Source organism: Apostichopus japonicus, chromosome 3 (assembly GCF_037975245.1).
Source record: "Apostichopus japonicus isolate 1M-3 chromosome 3, ASM3797524v1, whole genome shotgun sequence".
Taxonomy (NCBI): Eukaryota; Metazoa; Echinodermata; class Holothuroidea; order Aspidochirotida; family Stichopodidae; genus Apostichopus; species Apostichopus japonicus.
In genome coordinates, this window is record NC_092563.1 from 25,953,402 (window position 1) to 25,969,858 (window position 16,457).

General features: G+C 37.0%; 1 protein-coding gene across 4 annotated transcripts in view; it reads right to left on the reverse strand.

Moving 5' to 3' along the window:
* Window positions 1–316: 316 nt before the first annotated feature.
* Window positions 317–16,457, reverse strand: part of LOC139965639 (uncharacterized) — a 104,243-nt gene continuing 88,102 nt past the window's right edge. For 3 of the 4 annotated variants that reach the window (XM_071968229.1, XM_071968230.1, XM_071968228.1), the window contains 8 exons: window positions 16,011–16,262; window positions 14,577–14,828; window positions 12,252–12,365; window positions 7,893–8,141; window positions 7,088–7,348; window positions 4,534–4,569; window positions 3,424–3,567; window positions 317–2,197 (listed from right to left, as the gene is read on the reverse strand). In XM_071968229.1, coding sequence (XP_071824330.1) covers window positions 2,058–2,197; window positions 3,424–3,567; window positions 4,534–4,569; window positions 7,088–7,348; window positions 7,893–8,141; window positions 12,252–12,365; window positions 14,577–14,828; window positions 16,011–16,262 — 1,448 coding nt within the window. In that variant the 3' untranslated portion in view covers window positions 317–2,057. The remainder of the gene's footprint in view (window positions 2,198–3,423; window positions 3,568–4,533; window positions 4,570–7,087; window positions 7,349–7,892; window positions 8,142–12,251; window positions 12,366–14,576; window positions 14,829–16,010; window positions 16,263–16,457) is intronic. The other variant, XM_071968231.1, reaches the window with a different exon arrangement.

Genomic DNA, 16,457 nt, shown 5'->3' on the forward strand with positions numbered 1-16,457 from the left:
ATATGTGTCTATCGAAAAAAATATGTGCACAAAAAAAGCGTGTCTGGTTTCGTTTCTGGTTTTTCTAGTTTTTGGCGAAATGTTTCACCATTTTGCATCTAAGCACTCACAATTAACCAAAAATTTCCAAGGGGGAGGGGGACAACCCCTCCCCCTAGACCCCTCCCCCAGGACGCAGATCACTAACGTGCTACCATCGGGATGTCGGCCCCCCCTTTCTCAAAATCCTGGATCCGCCCCTGCATTATGCAGTTCATTAGCTTGACAGGAAAGATTTGGTTTCAAATAATGAAGAAATGTCACAATTGTTTTTAAATTGTCAATCGGCTTCTGTATGAGTTTAATTTACACCATAAAGTCTCTTATAGTGACAACAGTCCAAGGTTTGTTATCAAGTACTCACTATTACCATGATGTGAAAACCTTAGAAAAAGCTTGTATTAAACAATTACGATCTGAGATGGCAAAATTTTTAGCTTGTTAGGAAAAAAACTTACTGGAGAGTAGAACCGAATGGTTCTTTAAAGAAGCGACTTTATATCTAAAATGTTTTTCTTTATTCTTACACACCATTTGTTGGTAGTAACCTCTTATATAGAAAGTCATACACTGTTTTCAATATTTTTTTTTCATTAGATTAGTTGGTAAAATGTTTGTCTATAGGAATAGTTCAGAACTACTGTTATTTTTAATCTGTAAAAGGTAGACTTAGATAAAGCACCTTGGTGAATCTTGCATTCGATTCCTTCATGCTCTTCTCCATATGTCAGCAGGTATGATTACAACGATAACAATAAGACAATAAAATCTTCCTGTTATTATGTTTTGAAGAAAAATAAATTTGATGTAAACAAACTTTTTTTTATTTTTGCTGCCAGTCCTCAGACATAACACCTTTTTTGATTTCAAGTTCAGTATTATTAGTATCAAGCATTTTTAACTTCAAATTTAATATATCTCACAAAGGGCATCTATGAATTGACTGCAAACTTCACCAGGAAACTTAGAAAATATGTTTGTTTTTATGGATGAAACTTAAATTGACCTATGAACTTTTCCTTTTCATGTTGCTGTCTTGGCGCATGACTTTATTTCCAGTAATTTACGAAGCAAAATAAAACAATGAGCCTTTCAAAGGCTTCAAAGTGATTAATTGACTAAAGCAATGACCAACAATGCCATCAATCTCTTTAATTATGGTTGATTAGGTGCCAATTAGCCAAAAGAAGTAATTTGAGAAGAAGTGAAAATAACAGCATTCACTATCAACTTCAATATGCTTTCTAATTCTTTGCAGGATGATACCCTCTTAAAATCAAACATCACTTTTACACTTGATCCATAACAGTTCCCCAGAAGATCATCTCTCCATGGGGTAAACTTATGCATTGATCCGGATGCATTTACACATGAGTCGTACTCTAATCCTCCCTCGCTTTTTACCAGATATTGATTAAAAAATCAGATTGGAAATGTGTCATACGCAGCCACACAGATCGCGTAGTACGTATACTCCAAAACTTTCATTGTCGTGGTTGCACAGCCTTAGGGTGGCAATACTACGTATGCACAGCCCACACACATTCAATCTTTGTAGAAATTAGCACATACATGATACAGGACTGGAATTTCAGGCGAGAATACATGTGACTTAATGGGGTCACCTGATATCTCGGGTCACTGTTGATGCGGGAGTGTTTACATTGCCAAATTGATCTGGACGTCCGGACCAGATAATTGGTCTCTGCCAGCATCAATATAGGAGGATCAGATCCCGATCTGAACTCTGTTTATACACTACAGCGGTGATCTCGATATGAGGATCACATCCTGACGTCGAGATTTCATCCGGATCTATTGTAAAAGCACCCTTCGATGAACTTATAAATTATCCATTTTACCATAGCAACCGTTTTTGATTAATAACCTTTTGATACATCAACAAATAAATCTGGGTAAAACTATTGACAAAATGAACTTCAAGAAGAGTCAAACGCAGAGAACCGCTAGTAACAGTAATGCATACAATTAGTAAATAAAGTCAAGATTTTGAGAGATTACTGGATAATAGGTTTCTCATCGAGTGATTGTTTCCTCCAGTGCTGACGAGTCTGGTACATCACCATCACCATGACGACTACAAGCAACAACAGGACTGTAAACATGGTCACTTGGTCGTAGATTAGACTGTCCGTTACTACAAAATAAGACATAATAATGTTATGGAATATATGATCATTTTTACCTAAAAAGTGAACCTTGCTTAAGTCTCTGATATTTAATCTAGTTAAGCGACATTTTGAGCAAATTTCAGTTCAATGTTTCATAGTATCATAGTGAATGGTCATTGCAAAACCTTGTGACAACCAAACCTGACATTTTTACCTAAACATATGAATCTAATGACCTCAGTTGCTCAAAGGATCTCCTTTCTTTCACATGTCACTTAAAACAGGTCAACCTCAGTGTGCCAGGCACCTAACTACTATTGTTCCTTTGACACCATCGAGCACCAGTCACCTTCTATCACCTTGAAGTCGTCCTCCAGGAGACCTCGAGATAGTTAGTCTGTAGACATAACCCCATTAAATAACCCCATTAAAACACCAAAGTTCTTCTATATTCTTTGTCGTTAAAGTAGATTTCATCATGTAGTCTTGTCAGATGTTTTAAAGTGATGTCAGTGATTGGGCAAACAAAACTCCACTGGGAGCCAGCTAATTCCTCTTGCTTTATATTTGTGTCTGTTCAATAATGCACACTCCAACAGGATAGCCAATTACACCACAATATCTAGTACTGAGCAATTATTAGCTTAATTTCTTGGATTTTGATGGGGGAAAAAAGGTAGTAGCATGGGAAGGAGAAGAAAAAACAATGGAGTGAAAGAATTCTTAGATAGTGGAGATTAAGAGCAACAAGAGATAATAGATTATCCTTTGATAATATGCGTAATCATTTCTTTAAACTCCAGTGAATCTAGCGATATATTCTGGATTAGCCTATAATAATATGCTTAATCCTTCCTTTAAATTCCAGTGAATCTAGTGATATATTCTGGATTAGCCTATGATAAAATATGCTTAATCCTTCTTTCAAACTCCAGTGAATCTAGTGATAAATTCTGGATTAGCCTATGACAATATGCTTAATCCTTTCTATCAAACTCAAGTGAATCTAGTGATATATTCTGGATAAGCCTTTGATAATATGCATAATCCTTCTATCAAACTCAGCAAATCTAGTGATATATTCTGGATTAGCCTATGTGTAATCCTTCTATCAAACTCAAGTGAATCTAGTGATATATTCTGGATTAGCCTACTTTTAGCTGTACTTGAGGGAGGGGGATGGAGATACAAACTTAGTAAAAGAGGGATTATTAAATCTTCTGAGGGGGTATAGTATCTACAGATTACTCACCAGGTGTTGTACAAACGTCACCTGACCATCCATCAGGGCACTCACATTCTGTGATCAAACTATGTAACTCATAAACCGGACGGCATTGTCCTCCATTCATGCAGGGGTTTGGATCACAAATAGTCAAGTCATCGATAGTTGCTTCTATAATGAAATGACAAGCAGGAATTAGGGATTTAAGGTAGTTATGGCAAGGGGTACAGTAGAAGCAGGAATTAGGGGGTTTAAATAGTTATGGCAAGGGGTAGGAAGCAGAATTGAGGGGCTTTGGGTAGCTATGGAAGGGGTAGAAAGCAGGATTTATGGGCTTAGGAAGTTATGGCAAGGGGCAAGAATTAAGGGTTAATGTACAGTAGTTATGACCAGGGGTAAGAAGCAGGTAGCTATGGCAAGGGTAGAAAGCAGGTATTAGGGGTTTAGGTACTTATGACAAAGGTTTACAAAGCAGGAATTAGGGGTTTAGGTATTTCTGACCAGGGATATGATGCAGAAATTAGGTACTTATGGCAAATTATGGTAGTTAAGGCAAGGGGTAGGAAGCTGGAATCAGGGGCGTAGGTACTTATGACAGGCGGTACAAAGCAGGTATTAGGGGTTGTTGTTTTTACAAACAGGGGTATGTAGCAGGAATAAAGAGCTAAGGTAGTACAGTAAGGGATAGCAAGCAGGAATTGGGGAACAAGCAATACATGGAAGATGTAATAGATATTTAAGTCACCAAACTTGTTACATATATGTAGACAATGTAACCATATAAGTTAATTGAGTTTACATCTGTTGTTAATTCAATACAATCATTTGCACAAGATTGTTACACATGTTCATTATGTTAGCACTGTGTTGATATATTATTATACATGGGTTCTGTATTAACCAATCTGTCATAGCATTATACTGATGCATTTGCTGATTAATGGACACCAATTTCTGATCATTGCAAATTAGTCGTAATATTACAATATTTAGATAATATAGTAACTTAATAGAACCATATCAAATGAATAAATTAACAAATGGCACTCATATGTATTTACTAATAACTGCAAGCATTTGCATGAATAAATAGATTTTCTTGACTTATTTCAAACTCCAATTACTTGTCATACATACCTCCAACTGAACGCTCCCCTCGTGCTAATGGAAGGTCTGTAAAGAAAAATAAAGTGCTTTGTGAAGTAACCAATCTTTGGAAGTCATTATGTCATAACTATTTTTGACTAATAAACTTGTGTTTGACTTGAAACAGTCTCATGATGACAAGCCCAGACAGGTTGCTATGGTGGGTGGAGGGTGGAATGGAGTAGGAAGGGAATGCTCATGTATTCGACTCCAGTTGTATGTGTTTATATTGAACTAAATATGAATAGTCATGAATAGTCATGAATAATCATCTTCACACAGTTTTTTCCCCTGTAAAGAATGAGGTTACAGGCAAAGGGAGTAGTAAAAAATTCAAAACAAGCCTGTTCTAGGCATAATTTACATTTCCTGTTCACAATTAGCTTTTCCATATTTTCTTTTGATTAGAGTAGTTCCTTCATGAAAAAGCAACTACTTAACATGTGAATCCATAAACCATTTATTTGGACGTAAACAGTGATATAACCAGACTTTTTCATCTGGGTGTGGGGGACAAAGAGTTTGAGTGGGGGGGGGGCTAGTTTAGCGTGCGACCAGTTCTGTCATTTTAGGTACTTTTGCATTATGCCCCATTCCCAAACACTTGAAAGTATTGTGACTGTACTGTTCTCAATGTTTCTTCACCCAACTTGAACAGTTTATTCCTGAGTTTCATCTGCTTAACTGTTGAAAGGATAGTCCAACTAAAAAATATGAACTTAATATATTGTAGGGAAAGTGAAGCGTGTAGCAAGGATTTCATCTTTGGGGACTTTAGGCGGATTCAATTTATTGACCTGCCAACGAGAGCGTTTTGCGTTATCTGCGTGGGGTCCAGGGGACCCGCCACAGAGAAAATGGTGGGGCTTTGCCCCAGGAAGCTATATGATATGGTGGACTTTTGAGGCTCCAAGAGCTTTCAAAGTTAATCCAATTGGCCAAGATTTTAGCCAGGTAAAATTATTTACAAACATTCAAAATACTGCATTTATTCCAACTTCCACACTTCTGATAAGCTTAATTGGGATCTCTCTACGTTGTTCTCCAAATTCTCCCCACTCATCTCTCTCTGTTTTTCTGTCTCCCCCCTCTCTCCTACCACCCCCCCCACACCCTTGCTACACACTTGGATACTCTTAGCTGATAACCCTGTGTGTGCTCTCTTCTCATACTGTTTACAGTACATAAATGAATCGTTCACACTTGAATTGTTCACACTTGAATCGAAATGAATCGTTCACACTTGATCACAAATGAATCGTTCACACATGCCTATGTATTTCTTTATAAATGGATGATTAATTTTTTTCAGTAAAATGTGTTATTTGGCAAATCAAAATTTAAAAATTTGGATAAACTTAAAAATGGTATAGGGATGGAATTTCGACAATTGGGTTCAGTTTTTCGTCCATTCCATTGGTTTGTCTGAAGTTCACATTTTGCTCTGGACTATCCTTTCAACAGTTTAAGCTATCTCATTGTCTATGATAACAATTTAAATAAATTTGCATATGAGCCTCAGTTTCATCGACTGAGGCTTCATTCACTCAGCCACTACAAAACTGTCTATCCAGCCCGTGTGAATTCACACCTGCAATGTTAAAATTGTTTGTAATATATCATTCTGAAGCTTCCAAGTAACAATATTGGATTAACTTCCCATGGTCGATATAACGATGGTATATAGTTATAAACATACACATGACATAAAAGCATAGTAGCAGGTTTATCTTGTTGGGTAAAGTGTGTTGCGAAGAATGAAGCCTTCGAGATGTGGCTGTATAGAAAGATGCTGAAAGTGTCCTACAAAGACAGGATGAGCAATGAGGAGGTACTTAACAGGATGAGCGAAGAGAGGAAGCTACTATCAGAGCTGAAAAACAGAAAGATGCAGTATATGGGCCACATCTTGCGATGGAATGGGCTTCAGAAACAACTCCTTGAAGGGAAGGTGGGGAGCAAAAGGAAAAGAGAAAGACCAAGGAACACGTGGTTGGCAGACATCCGGAATTGGACAGGAAAAAGCCTACATGATCTGGCACGAACAGCGGAGGATAGAACGAAGTGGCGAACCATGGCATCCAGAGCCTCGAAGGGACAAGGAACCATATAATAAATAAAAGTGTGTTGCGAGGGGAGAAAGCAACATGATAGGATAAGATTTAACTCGAGATGCAGTTGGCCGGTATTAATTTGAAAACTCCCATCCTTTACAGATTAGTGTCAACCTCGAATTGGTTTAACTGAGCCTTGAAATGCATTTAATAATAGTAGTCCAATATTTTTCTTTGCCCATAAATGTCATTTGGGAAGGGGGGGGGCAAGACATTTGACTGGTGGGTGGCTCCTGCCCCTGCTGGTTACTCCACTGGAAGTAAATGAAAGTCGGTCTTATTACAAAGGAAAACCACCCACCAACAAAGTAAAGTCTGAGTAAAGGCCAATTCTGGACAATATTGTAATAATGATGAGGATGCTTACCAGGACCAATGCTGATTGTATCATCCTCTATTAATTAACCCTGTACAGTAAACTTGGTACAAACCTCCAACTGTAATGGTAAAGTCACAAGTAGCAGTGTTTCCAGCAAGTTCATATCTGAAGATGAATTGGTGTTGACCCTCATCCAAGAAGTACATGGTTCTACTAAGGCTAGTTGCTATACCACCAAAGTCATTAGGTGGAACAACAATACCATTAAATGTGGCAGTTGGAATCACAATTATGACCTCCTGAAATCTTACTGGTGAATCCAGGAAAACAAATCTGTCCTGACAATTGGCACCATCGATGACCAAGCCTTGACCTATGGAGAGAACAGAAAATTCACACTCAATCACTATCCAAATTGCAACTGTGCAGGTGGAAAAAGAAAAGAAAAAAAAACACTTTCAAATTGATTAAGTATTTAAACACAGACATGCAGGGTGGCCCTACCGGTATCCCAGCACACTGTCCCCCAATCTGTAAATGAGAGACTGGCCATGACAACTGGGTGGGGGGAAGAGAATTGTCAACAGAACATCCAATTTAAAGGCATTGAAGACTTGCCCCAAACGACGTGCGGCCATTTGAAAAAGTTAACATTCCGTTGCTTGCAAGGGACGCTTTGTTTGTGTCGCTACAAAATACAGACTGTGCACTAGTGTCTAATTACCGACGGTAGCAAGCTGTGTGCATATTTTCTGGGATCGATGGTGGTGTCTAACACTTCTGTAACACCTCATTCGAAACTAGGTCAGATTATGTAATATGTAACTGGGTTGATTAAACTGGATATGTTAAACTGCGATTGTTAGAAACCTTTGGGTTCAAAGAAATAAAAAGAATTAAAAGGAATGCTTGCTCACCATTTTCACAGCGGCTACCTGTTCTACCCTGAGTGCACAAACAGAGGAAATCACCATTATTACGGACACAGGTACCGCCAGCCTGACAAGGATTCGGTGAACAGGGATCTTGTTGACATGCTCCTGACACATAGGTGAGGATTGGATTCCGACATTGGGCTTCTTGGAAGGTGCAAAGATTAGAGTAAGTCATTCTGTCCGATCCGCAGACTGGCTCAAACTGCAGAGTGCATGCCCTGTCACAGTTATCTGAATGGAAAAGAAACAAAAGTTGACTCTCAACTCATTTCTAAACTTTGAAGAGAAAAGAAACTTTCAAATGTCTGGCAATACTTTCGAGTAGGAAATAAAACTAACTTTAAGCTTTTGATGTCATGCAAAGCTTTTGCTTATTATAGGCCGTCTTTCAGGTCTTGTTTTTCGCTTCTTTCACTCACATTTTCGGGTGACTGGTGTGAATGAAGCTTAAAATGCAGAGAATAATCGTAAGAATCATATTTTACTATGCCAACAAAACAGTTCTTGCACATTAATGCAAAAAATGCAGTAAAACGGTGGTTTTTTAATTGAGTGTGGGACATGCCTGATTTTGGTCAACTGACCAATCACAGGGCTGCTTCTCATGACCTTTTGACCCGGCACAAACTTTGTTTATATCGTATCTGCTGTAAATAGCCTAGATTACGCACTGCCTGCATAGAAAGGTGCCTGGTGATAAACAGCCCATCCATTGCTCTGAATATAAAGTAGATAACAGTCCAAATGACCAGAATAAGGTTTGACAAAGGTAAGAATAGAATAACTTAGCCAAAAAGTGGTTACTTGTGTACACTTGTATGATCTTGTAGGCAACTGCAGTCGAAATTGCTGTTGATTATGTGCGTACGCTGCAAAGCCTAACGCCTGTTGTATTGCGATATTGCGTTACTATATATAGGCCTAGCTGCCTAACCAAAGTCTTCATTGACGTTATACTTATCAACTAATATAGGCTATGCCTAAGCTTGACCTAGTTTACGATGGCCTTATAATAAGGACGATCAAACGTTGATACAGCCGATGAGCCGATGTTGTTAATTCCAAGACTACTAATCCAGGAATTGTTGCATAGGCAGGGTTTTAAAAGAAAAAAAAACTAGGTGAACTATCGTTGACTTTCGTATATTTTTGTATGGGCCTAGACGTACGCCTAACGAGTAACGTACGTTAGTTGTTGCTCCTTTTAATTTTAACGAAACGAAACATAATAAATAATTAAAACCGTGCAAGGCCTAGGATAACTTAACTGATGGGACTTAAGAACTTAGAAGGCATACATGCTCAGACTAACCTAGTCATTACTGGCATAGATGCTAGACTTATCCTTTTGCCAACTTATTTCTTGATTGATGGCCTAACTGTAATTAACTGTACATTAGATGCAATAGGGCTGAACAAATCAATGAGAGATAAAGAAGTTTTGATTAAATAACCAGGCCAGCTCTGCAAGGTTTGTGCAAAGTACCTGCATAACACTAGGATCTGTTCAAGTGGATTTCACTTGGCCTAGCCTCTATCCCAAGGTCCAGGACACTGGGAAAGCAGCCGCTGTGCCTCACTGCACCAATGTCTCTATATCGACTAGCTATGATTATGGATGCGTGAACCAATAAAGTTCCATGCCAAGATCAGCTTTATGTTTTATTTTGCTATTATCTCTGACAGTTTGATGATGACTTCACACAAATGACTTCATAACTGTGTTGGGACTGAAGGATGGGCCATTAAAGAGGTTCACCCTAATCAGTTTATTAAAAGTTATTGCCTGTGCTGAGGAATGGTGCGAATTATCTGGCCCACGGTATGATGTTGCTCACAAAGAACAGCCTGACAGCTTTGAAGGACTAATCTACCACAGTGATTGCTATGTGGCTTTCACCAACAAAACAGATGTTATCAGAGCAAAGAATTGAGAGACAAAATTACCTCAACATAAAGCAGTTGTAGGTATTAGTTAATTGTCAAAATGCATTTTATTGTGGTCGTATTTGTATCTGTTTCATATATTATACGTTATTGTATATATCATTATAGGACTCCACTTCGGTATTGAGACCTCGTTTGGGACCATTTTTGTTTAAGTACATGTTTTTCTATCAATTTTTGAGGGCTTTGTGCCGATGTATTGTCTGTACCATGGCTGATTATAGTAATAGATTGTAAAATCTCAGCGCTCGTTCTTTACTCATTTATCTATGTGCAAGTCTTGTCGTTATTAATACACTGCCATCGAAGCCGCATTTGTTTCCATACCACCACCAGTCCTCAGTAGGGAATATTTAGGCGCCCCCTCAATCTTAGACTGAGCTAACGTTACAATATGCTCTATAATTTATACAGAAACAGCTGACGCCAGTGTATCATCAATTTCTGACCACCAGAAATCTATTTATGCCAAAATTAAACCAAAGAAAAGTTGTAATTACACTGGTCTCAATCAAGAATTACACGTACCTACCAAGTTTCAAGGTCTTAGCTCAAGTAGAAATAGAGACATCACAGCATTGCTTTTGGTCAATTCTCAAAAACAACAACATTTTTGGTAACCATGGCAACAAAAGTCCTGGCTGAAGTCATCATGACAGCAATGAATATTCTATAATACCGTATGTCACGTGAGTATGTATCTTTCAGCTATAAATTATTTCATACAACCTCTGTAATGTTTCTTAAATAGCTCTGTACATATACCTTAAAAAGTCTAAGCAACAAATAAAGGTGGCCCTCTATTTTAGTTTTCTGTTAATTGTTCCCCAGTCAGTATCGGATAAATTTCAAATTTGGTGGGCTTATTGTTCTTGTGAAGACCCTTCATAAGGATTGTTTTATATTACCCTAATCTCCTACCCTGGCTATTAAAAAAAATATTATAAAATAATACAAACTCATCATAGCCATATATGGACATCTAGTCGCCATTTTGGTTCTTGGCACAGCCATATGCACATTTTGACAGTGCCAACAAACAGAAAACCAAACCTAATATCAAATTGTACTCATTTTCACTAAAATTCAGTAATCACCAAAAAGTGAGCAAAATCCAAAAACTTGGCACTTTTTTGGCATATTAGTAGATAAAAAATATTGATGGGCTTGGAGTGTTTCTTTATATATTTTTTTAATTTCTGAAATGATTTAACAAGAAGAGACAGGGTAGCTCATATTGATCCACTGATAGGGAATATATAGTCGAATTAGTCTAAATTTAAAATAATTTTTTTTTTTTTCACCATGAAAGGTTGGTTGCTTTAATACAGACTTTCCACAATTTACACTTTCCAATTTTAATCAAAGTGTTACAGTTGAAAGAATGAAAGCCTTTAGCTGGATACACCTGTAGAGCTGATATGTTAACTGCAGGGTAAGGCTTTTATCATGTTTATATTTGATGAATGGACTAAAAAGCAGTGACATGTTTTATACATAGAATAATGTCACCATGTACTGATGTGAAGTTTTAATACTCATCTGCTAATATAGTTCCAATCAGAGGAAAACAAACTGAACAACGGGGATAGCTAGCAATTGAAGAGAGGGCGCTACCATATAGATCTTAATATGTGTGATATCTACTCTTCACAGATGAGATCTCTGTAAAAACGATTGTGCGAAAGGGTTCAGAAGCATGAGAACACGGTGATGGAAGTACTTGTATGCAGACGCTCTAGGTGATTGACTCAACATTCCACCAAACAAAGAAAAAAATGTTTAATTAAAAACAATTTAAAGGTGACCAAAAACAAATAAGCTTGACTTGACAACTTCAGATATAAGTTTCGAATGGTGTTTTCTTCAATAATAACTATCAACAAACCTATATGTACTTCTAGTACTCGTCAACTCATGGTACCACCACGCTACCGCTGGTAATTCCCGTGTACTTAAACACATAGCAACGACTATAGTCGTATACCTATAGGTATCACCAATGTGACGGTGCCCTCTGTTAAGTTTCTATGTGGTTGGGGAGCCCATTTAATAATAATAAAGGTGTCATTCTCTTGTAACACTAACTCCCATCTCATAAATAGATCAGTTACACATTCTCAATCGAGTACCAGAGAGAACGACAGAAGAAACCAGGCGGTAAAAGATTGTGTGGTTAAAATATGTATCTACATGGTTCCAAGGAAGAGTAAAAGATTGGAGCTATTACTAAATATTACCTTCCTCTTATATTTTCCACAGTATTTATATTTTGTCAAATTTGTTATAATTCTTTAGTATCTCCTGTTGTCTTAACAAAACAAGAAAACATTGCACAGAAAAAAAAAATATTTTCAATCAATAAGATATGAATGGAATAAGGCCATAACTTACCAATTTCACATATATTGCCAGATGTGTCAGCAGGACATCGGCAAAAGAATTCCTGGACTAAATCAATACACGTTCCACCATTCAAGCATGGGTTAGGTGAACATAAGGGTATCACTGTTCAATCCAAAAGAAAGCAAATCACAGTTAAGAAATAAATATAATTAGACAAAAGCAGATACAGAATTGGCAAACACTTAAGATAAAAAAACATTTTTCAGCTTCCGATGTCAATGTTGGTGCAAAGTACCTGTTCCACTACGGTATTCAGTGATTAGGCTTAAGAATGGGAATGCCACTTTGGTACGCCTTTCTTGGTATAAGTGCAAAGCTTAAATACTAAGATTAAACTTGTGAGAAAAGTTAGGCAATGACACAAGCAAGTGGTCCAAATGTCAGTATCTTATTAGTTTGTTGTGTCCTACAATCTTTGCATTGTTATGATATGGACATTAATCAGATCTATAGAAGGCTAACAAAGCTACTTGCAACAGCTGACCCTAGATAATAATAATACTGTATAGGGAATCAGGGACCTAATCATTCCATTACATTTAGAAAAGAATGGCCGTGGGTCTTCATTATCTCAACAACACTTCACCACTTAATATGTAACTGGGTTTGATTAAAATAGATAAAAACTGTGATTGTAACAAAATCTTTGGATTCAAAGAAATAACAAGAGCATCAATGACGCAGTATCTCAATACTGGAAGTTCTAATTTCGATTCCTAGTTTCATATCTTTGCTCTGTCTCTACAATTATCAATATCAATATATTATATATAATATTTTTGGTCATGTTTGACGTCAATGACAACAGTCAAATAAGAAGAGGCGAACAACTCGACCATATTCTTGATGCCCGCCTTGAGAAAGCTTGGCCTATCGACCTACTGTACGTTACTGTAGACTGTAGTGGTGACTACCATCAAAACTGTGTACACTTCCAATTATCAAAACAACCCACGTTTTTCCATCTCAATAATTTTGACATGAAGATTTCGTGGATTTATGACTTGGTAAAAATAATGTACAAGTAGATTACAAGTTTTTAATTGAAAGTGATGGGTGGCCTCCTCCTCCCCTAATAGCCACCCCAGTTCCTCTCCATTTTAGTATTTTCTTTTAATTCTTTGTATATTTGATGTCAAACATCACAGGTTCAAAAGAAAGCTAAACATACTTCTTATAACCTTATAGTTATACATCTTATATCCTTATAAATAAAACATAACCTTATCCAATTTTTATAGTCTTATAAAAGTTGTGATGCTATGGCCGGCTCCTCTTATATACATTCTCCAGTGAAAATAAAATGTGATAGATTATAATTTTTGTTTTTAATCCTTTTTTTTGGGGGGGGGGGGGTTAAAGAAATATACCAAACAAGCTGTTAATTCATAATGATGCTTCATTCTAGAAATGCACAATATACACTCTATTCCAAATTATTATCCCATTAACATTATGTTAAATTTATGGAGTCACAGTTAATATATAAGTTGGAAACTTAACTTAAAATTAAAACACACTGTAAGGCAACCAAACAAACTTACTGTACCCTGGCCCAAAATTGCCTGAACACCACCAGTACAATGCTTATGTGGCTATGACTAAATGAAGGCCTTATATAGGATGCACTAGGCCTAGCCTAAACTTGTAGCCTTCAGCAAACAAACTTATCATGACTCTTGCTCTGAAAAAACTACCTGAACACCAGTACAATCCTTAAATTGATATTACTAAAACCATGGAGCTATAAACAGACGAAGTCCTAATATAAATTAAATGCAGTACAACAATGTGTATATGGAATTAGTGTGCAATACACTACCAGTACCAGCAGCGTATCTCACAACAGTACAGAAAATTGGTCGCGAAAATTGGCCATTTTCGTATGTCTAACATGTAGCTGCCATGAGTTATAGCCAATCTGCTACAAACCAGACTTGGAGGCGGGGCTTGAGTCATAGCCAATCTGCTAAAACCAGACTTGGAGGCGGGGCTTAATCATCAAAAACAAGGAAACAAACAAGTTTTGGACCGTGTGCAAAAAAGGCTTGTTTCAACTGTTTTTCAGAGTGATTTGGCCAAATTTGGACATAAATCGGTGAAAGAGTCATAGAATGAGATACAATTCTGGAATAAAAAATAGTAACTTTTGTTGGCCTATATGATATATGCTTGCTCTGGAAATTCCAGAGAAAAAGAACTTCGTATGAAGATGCTGAAAATTTTTTAAGAGAAGAGAGAGTCCCACTTACTGTTACAATATCTCTATACATGTAATGTATTGAGATAAAAAATTATAAATGCTTTGCTCACCACTTTCACAGCGGCTACCTGTTCTACCTTGAGTGCACAAACAGAGGACAGTTCCAAATGGGTTTAGGACACAGGCACCACCAGCCTGACAAGGATTCGGTGAACAGGGATCTTGTTCACATACTCCTGACACATAGGTGAGGATTGGATTCCGACAGCGTGCTTCTTCGAAGGTGCAAAGATTATAGTATGTGATTCGGTCTGATCCGCAGACTGGCACAAACTGCTGACTGCATACCCTTTCACAGTTATCTGAACAGAAAAAGAAACTAAAGTTGACTCTCAACTCATTTCTCAACTTTGAAGTTAAAAAGAAACTTTCAAATGTCTAGGAATACTTTCACTTTGGAAAAGAAACTAACTATAACTTCTGCTGTCGTGCAAAGCTTTTGCTTATTAGCAGATAAACATCTAGAGATGGTCCTACCTCTTGCATGGAAGCGACTGATTTCTTACGCTCCAAAGAAAAACACTTTGTCAGGTCTAGACAGGTTGTTACTGTACCTAATTGTTTGCGGCATATAAATGGATTATTAAGGTTTCTATTACCAATAATTGTCTGCAATATTAATAGAAGTAATAATAAAGGCATTCATTACCAATTATGAGACTCCAGGCTTAATGAGAATGCCAGCACTATCAATGGAAGATTCAGGCTTTCAAAGCAAATATATTATATATAGGCACCCTTAATTCTGAAGGTTTTCAAATAAACAACTGTAGTGTCTCTCATCTCACCGAAAAATTCTTATTTTCTGAAAAATTTTGAAGTATAAAATAAACTGTTGTTTTTGGCTATAGTTGTGAACAATACAGTAAAAGTACTGATATATTGGATTGTTTGTTGAATGTTACACTTACTAATGAATGAAAAAGTTAAAGAGGTAATGTTAGAAAAGTATAAAACAAATGAACTACAACTCATTTCTCTTCATCACATCTTCATTCTTGGCTGAGGTTGTCCAATACCAATTATGTTAACATAATATTCAGAATTGATATTTCATGCATTTGGAAAGTAATTTTGAGTGGAATTGCATTTGCATTTGAGTGGAATTGCAATTAATGGAATTGCATTTTCCTAAAGAAAACTGAAAACAAGGAATTAAAGCAAAATTTACTGAAGCTTTAGGTTAACTTTTACTGAAAATACTAAATTGCTGTATAACTGACATTTTATTGATGAATTAGTTGTCATAACCCTAAATTGGGAATGATAAAGGACAAGGTGAAGGCCATTATTCATTGACCTGAGTTTACTATGAGAAGCATTTTACAAGTAGTAGTTATTGAAGTCTTTGTTGCAGCATTTGTCAAGGATTGGAGCATAATCGAAGGAGCGGGGGGGGGGGGGGTAAAGGAACACTGGGTTGCCAACATGCCTAGTAGCTATGCATCTATACGTCTGCTGTGAAGCTTTATAATGACATATACCTGAATTAATGACTGTGACCTCAAAGGAACAGGTAGCTCGATTCCCAGAGGTATCAACGAAATTATATACCACTGCTGTTGAGCCTAATGAGAAGCTATTTCCACTTCGATGACTTTGACTGGCTAGGAACACATCGCCCTCTGATGAGCTGCCAGTTGGTGTGCCAAACATGACATTGGCACTAGCAGTATTGGTCCTAACAACGATATCTCCTGGACAATTTGAGATACGTATGAAAGGTGGCAAGCCATCTGAGAAACAAGCAAGAACGACAACAATATCTTTCTGTTTGGTAGAGCAGTACTAGACAGTAACAGTATATCTATATATGTATATAGATATATGTATATGTACATGTATATGTATATGTATATGTATATATATATATATATATATATATATATATAGTAGAGCAGTACTAGACAGTACGGTAGAGCAGTACTAGA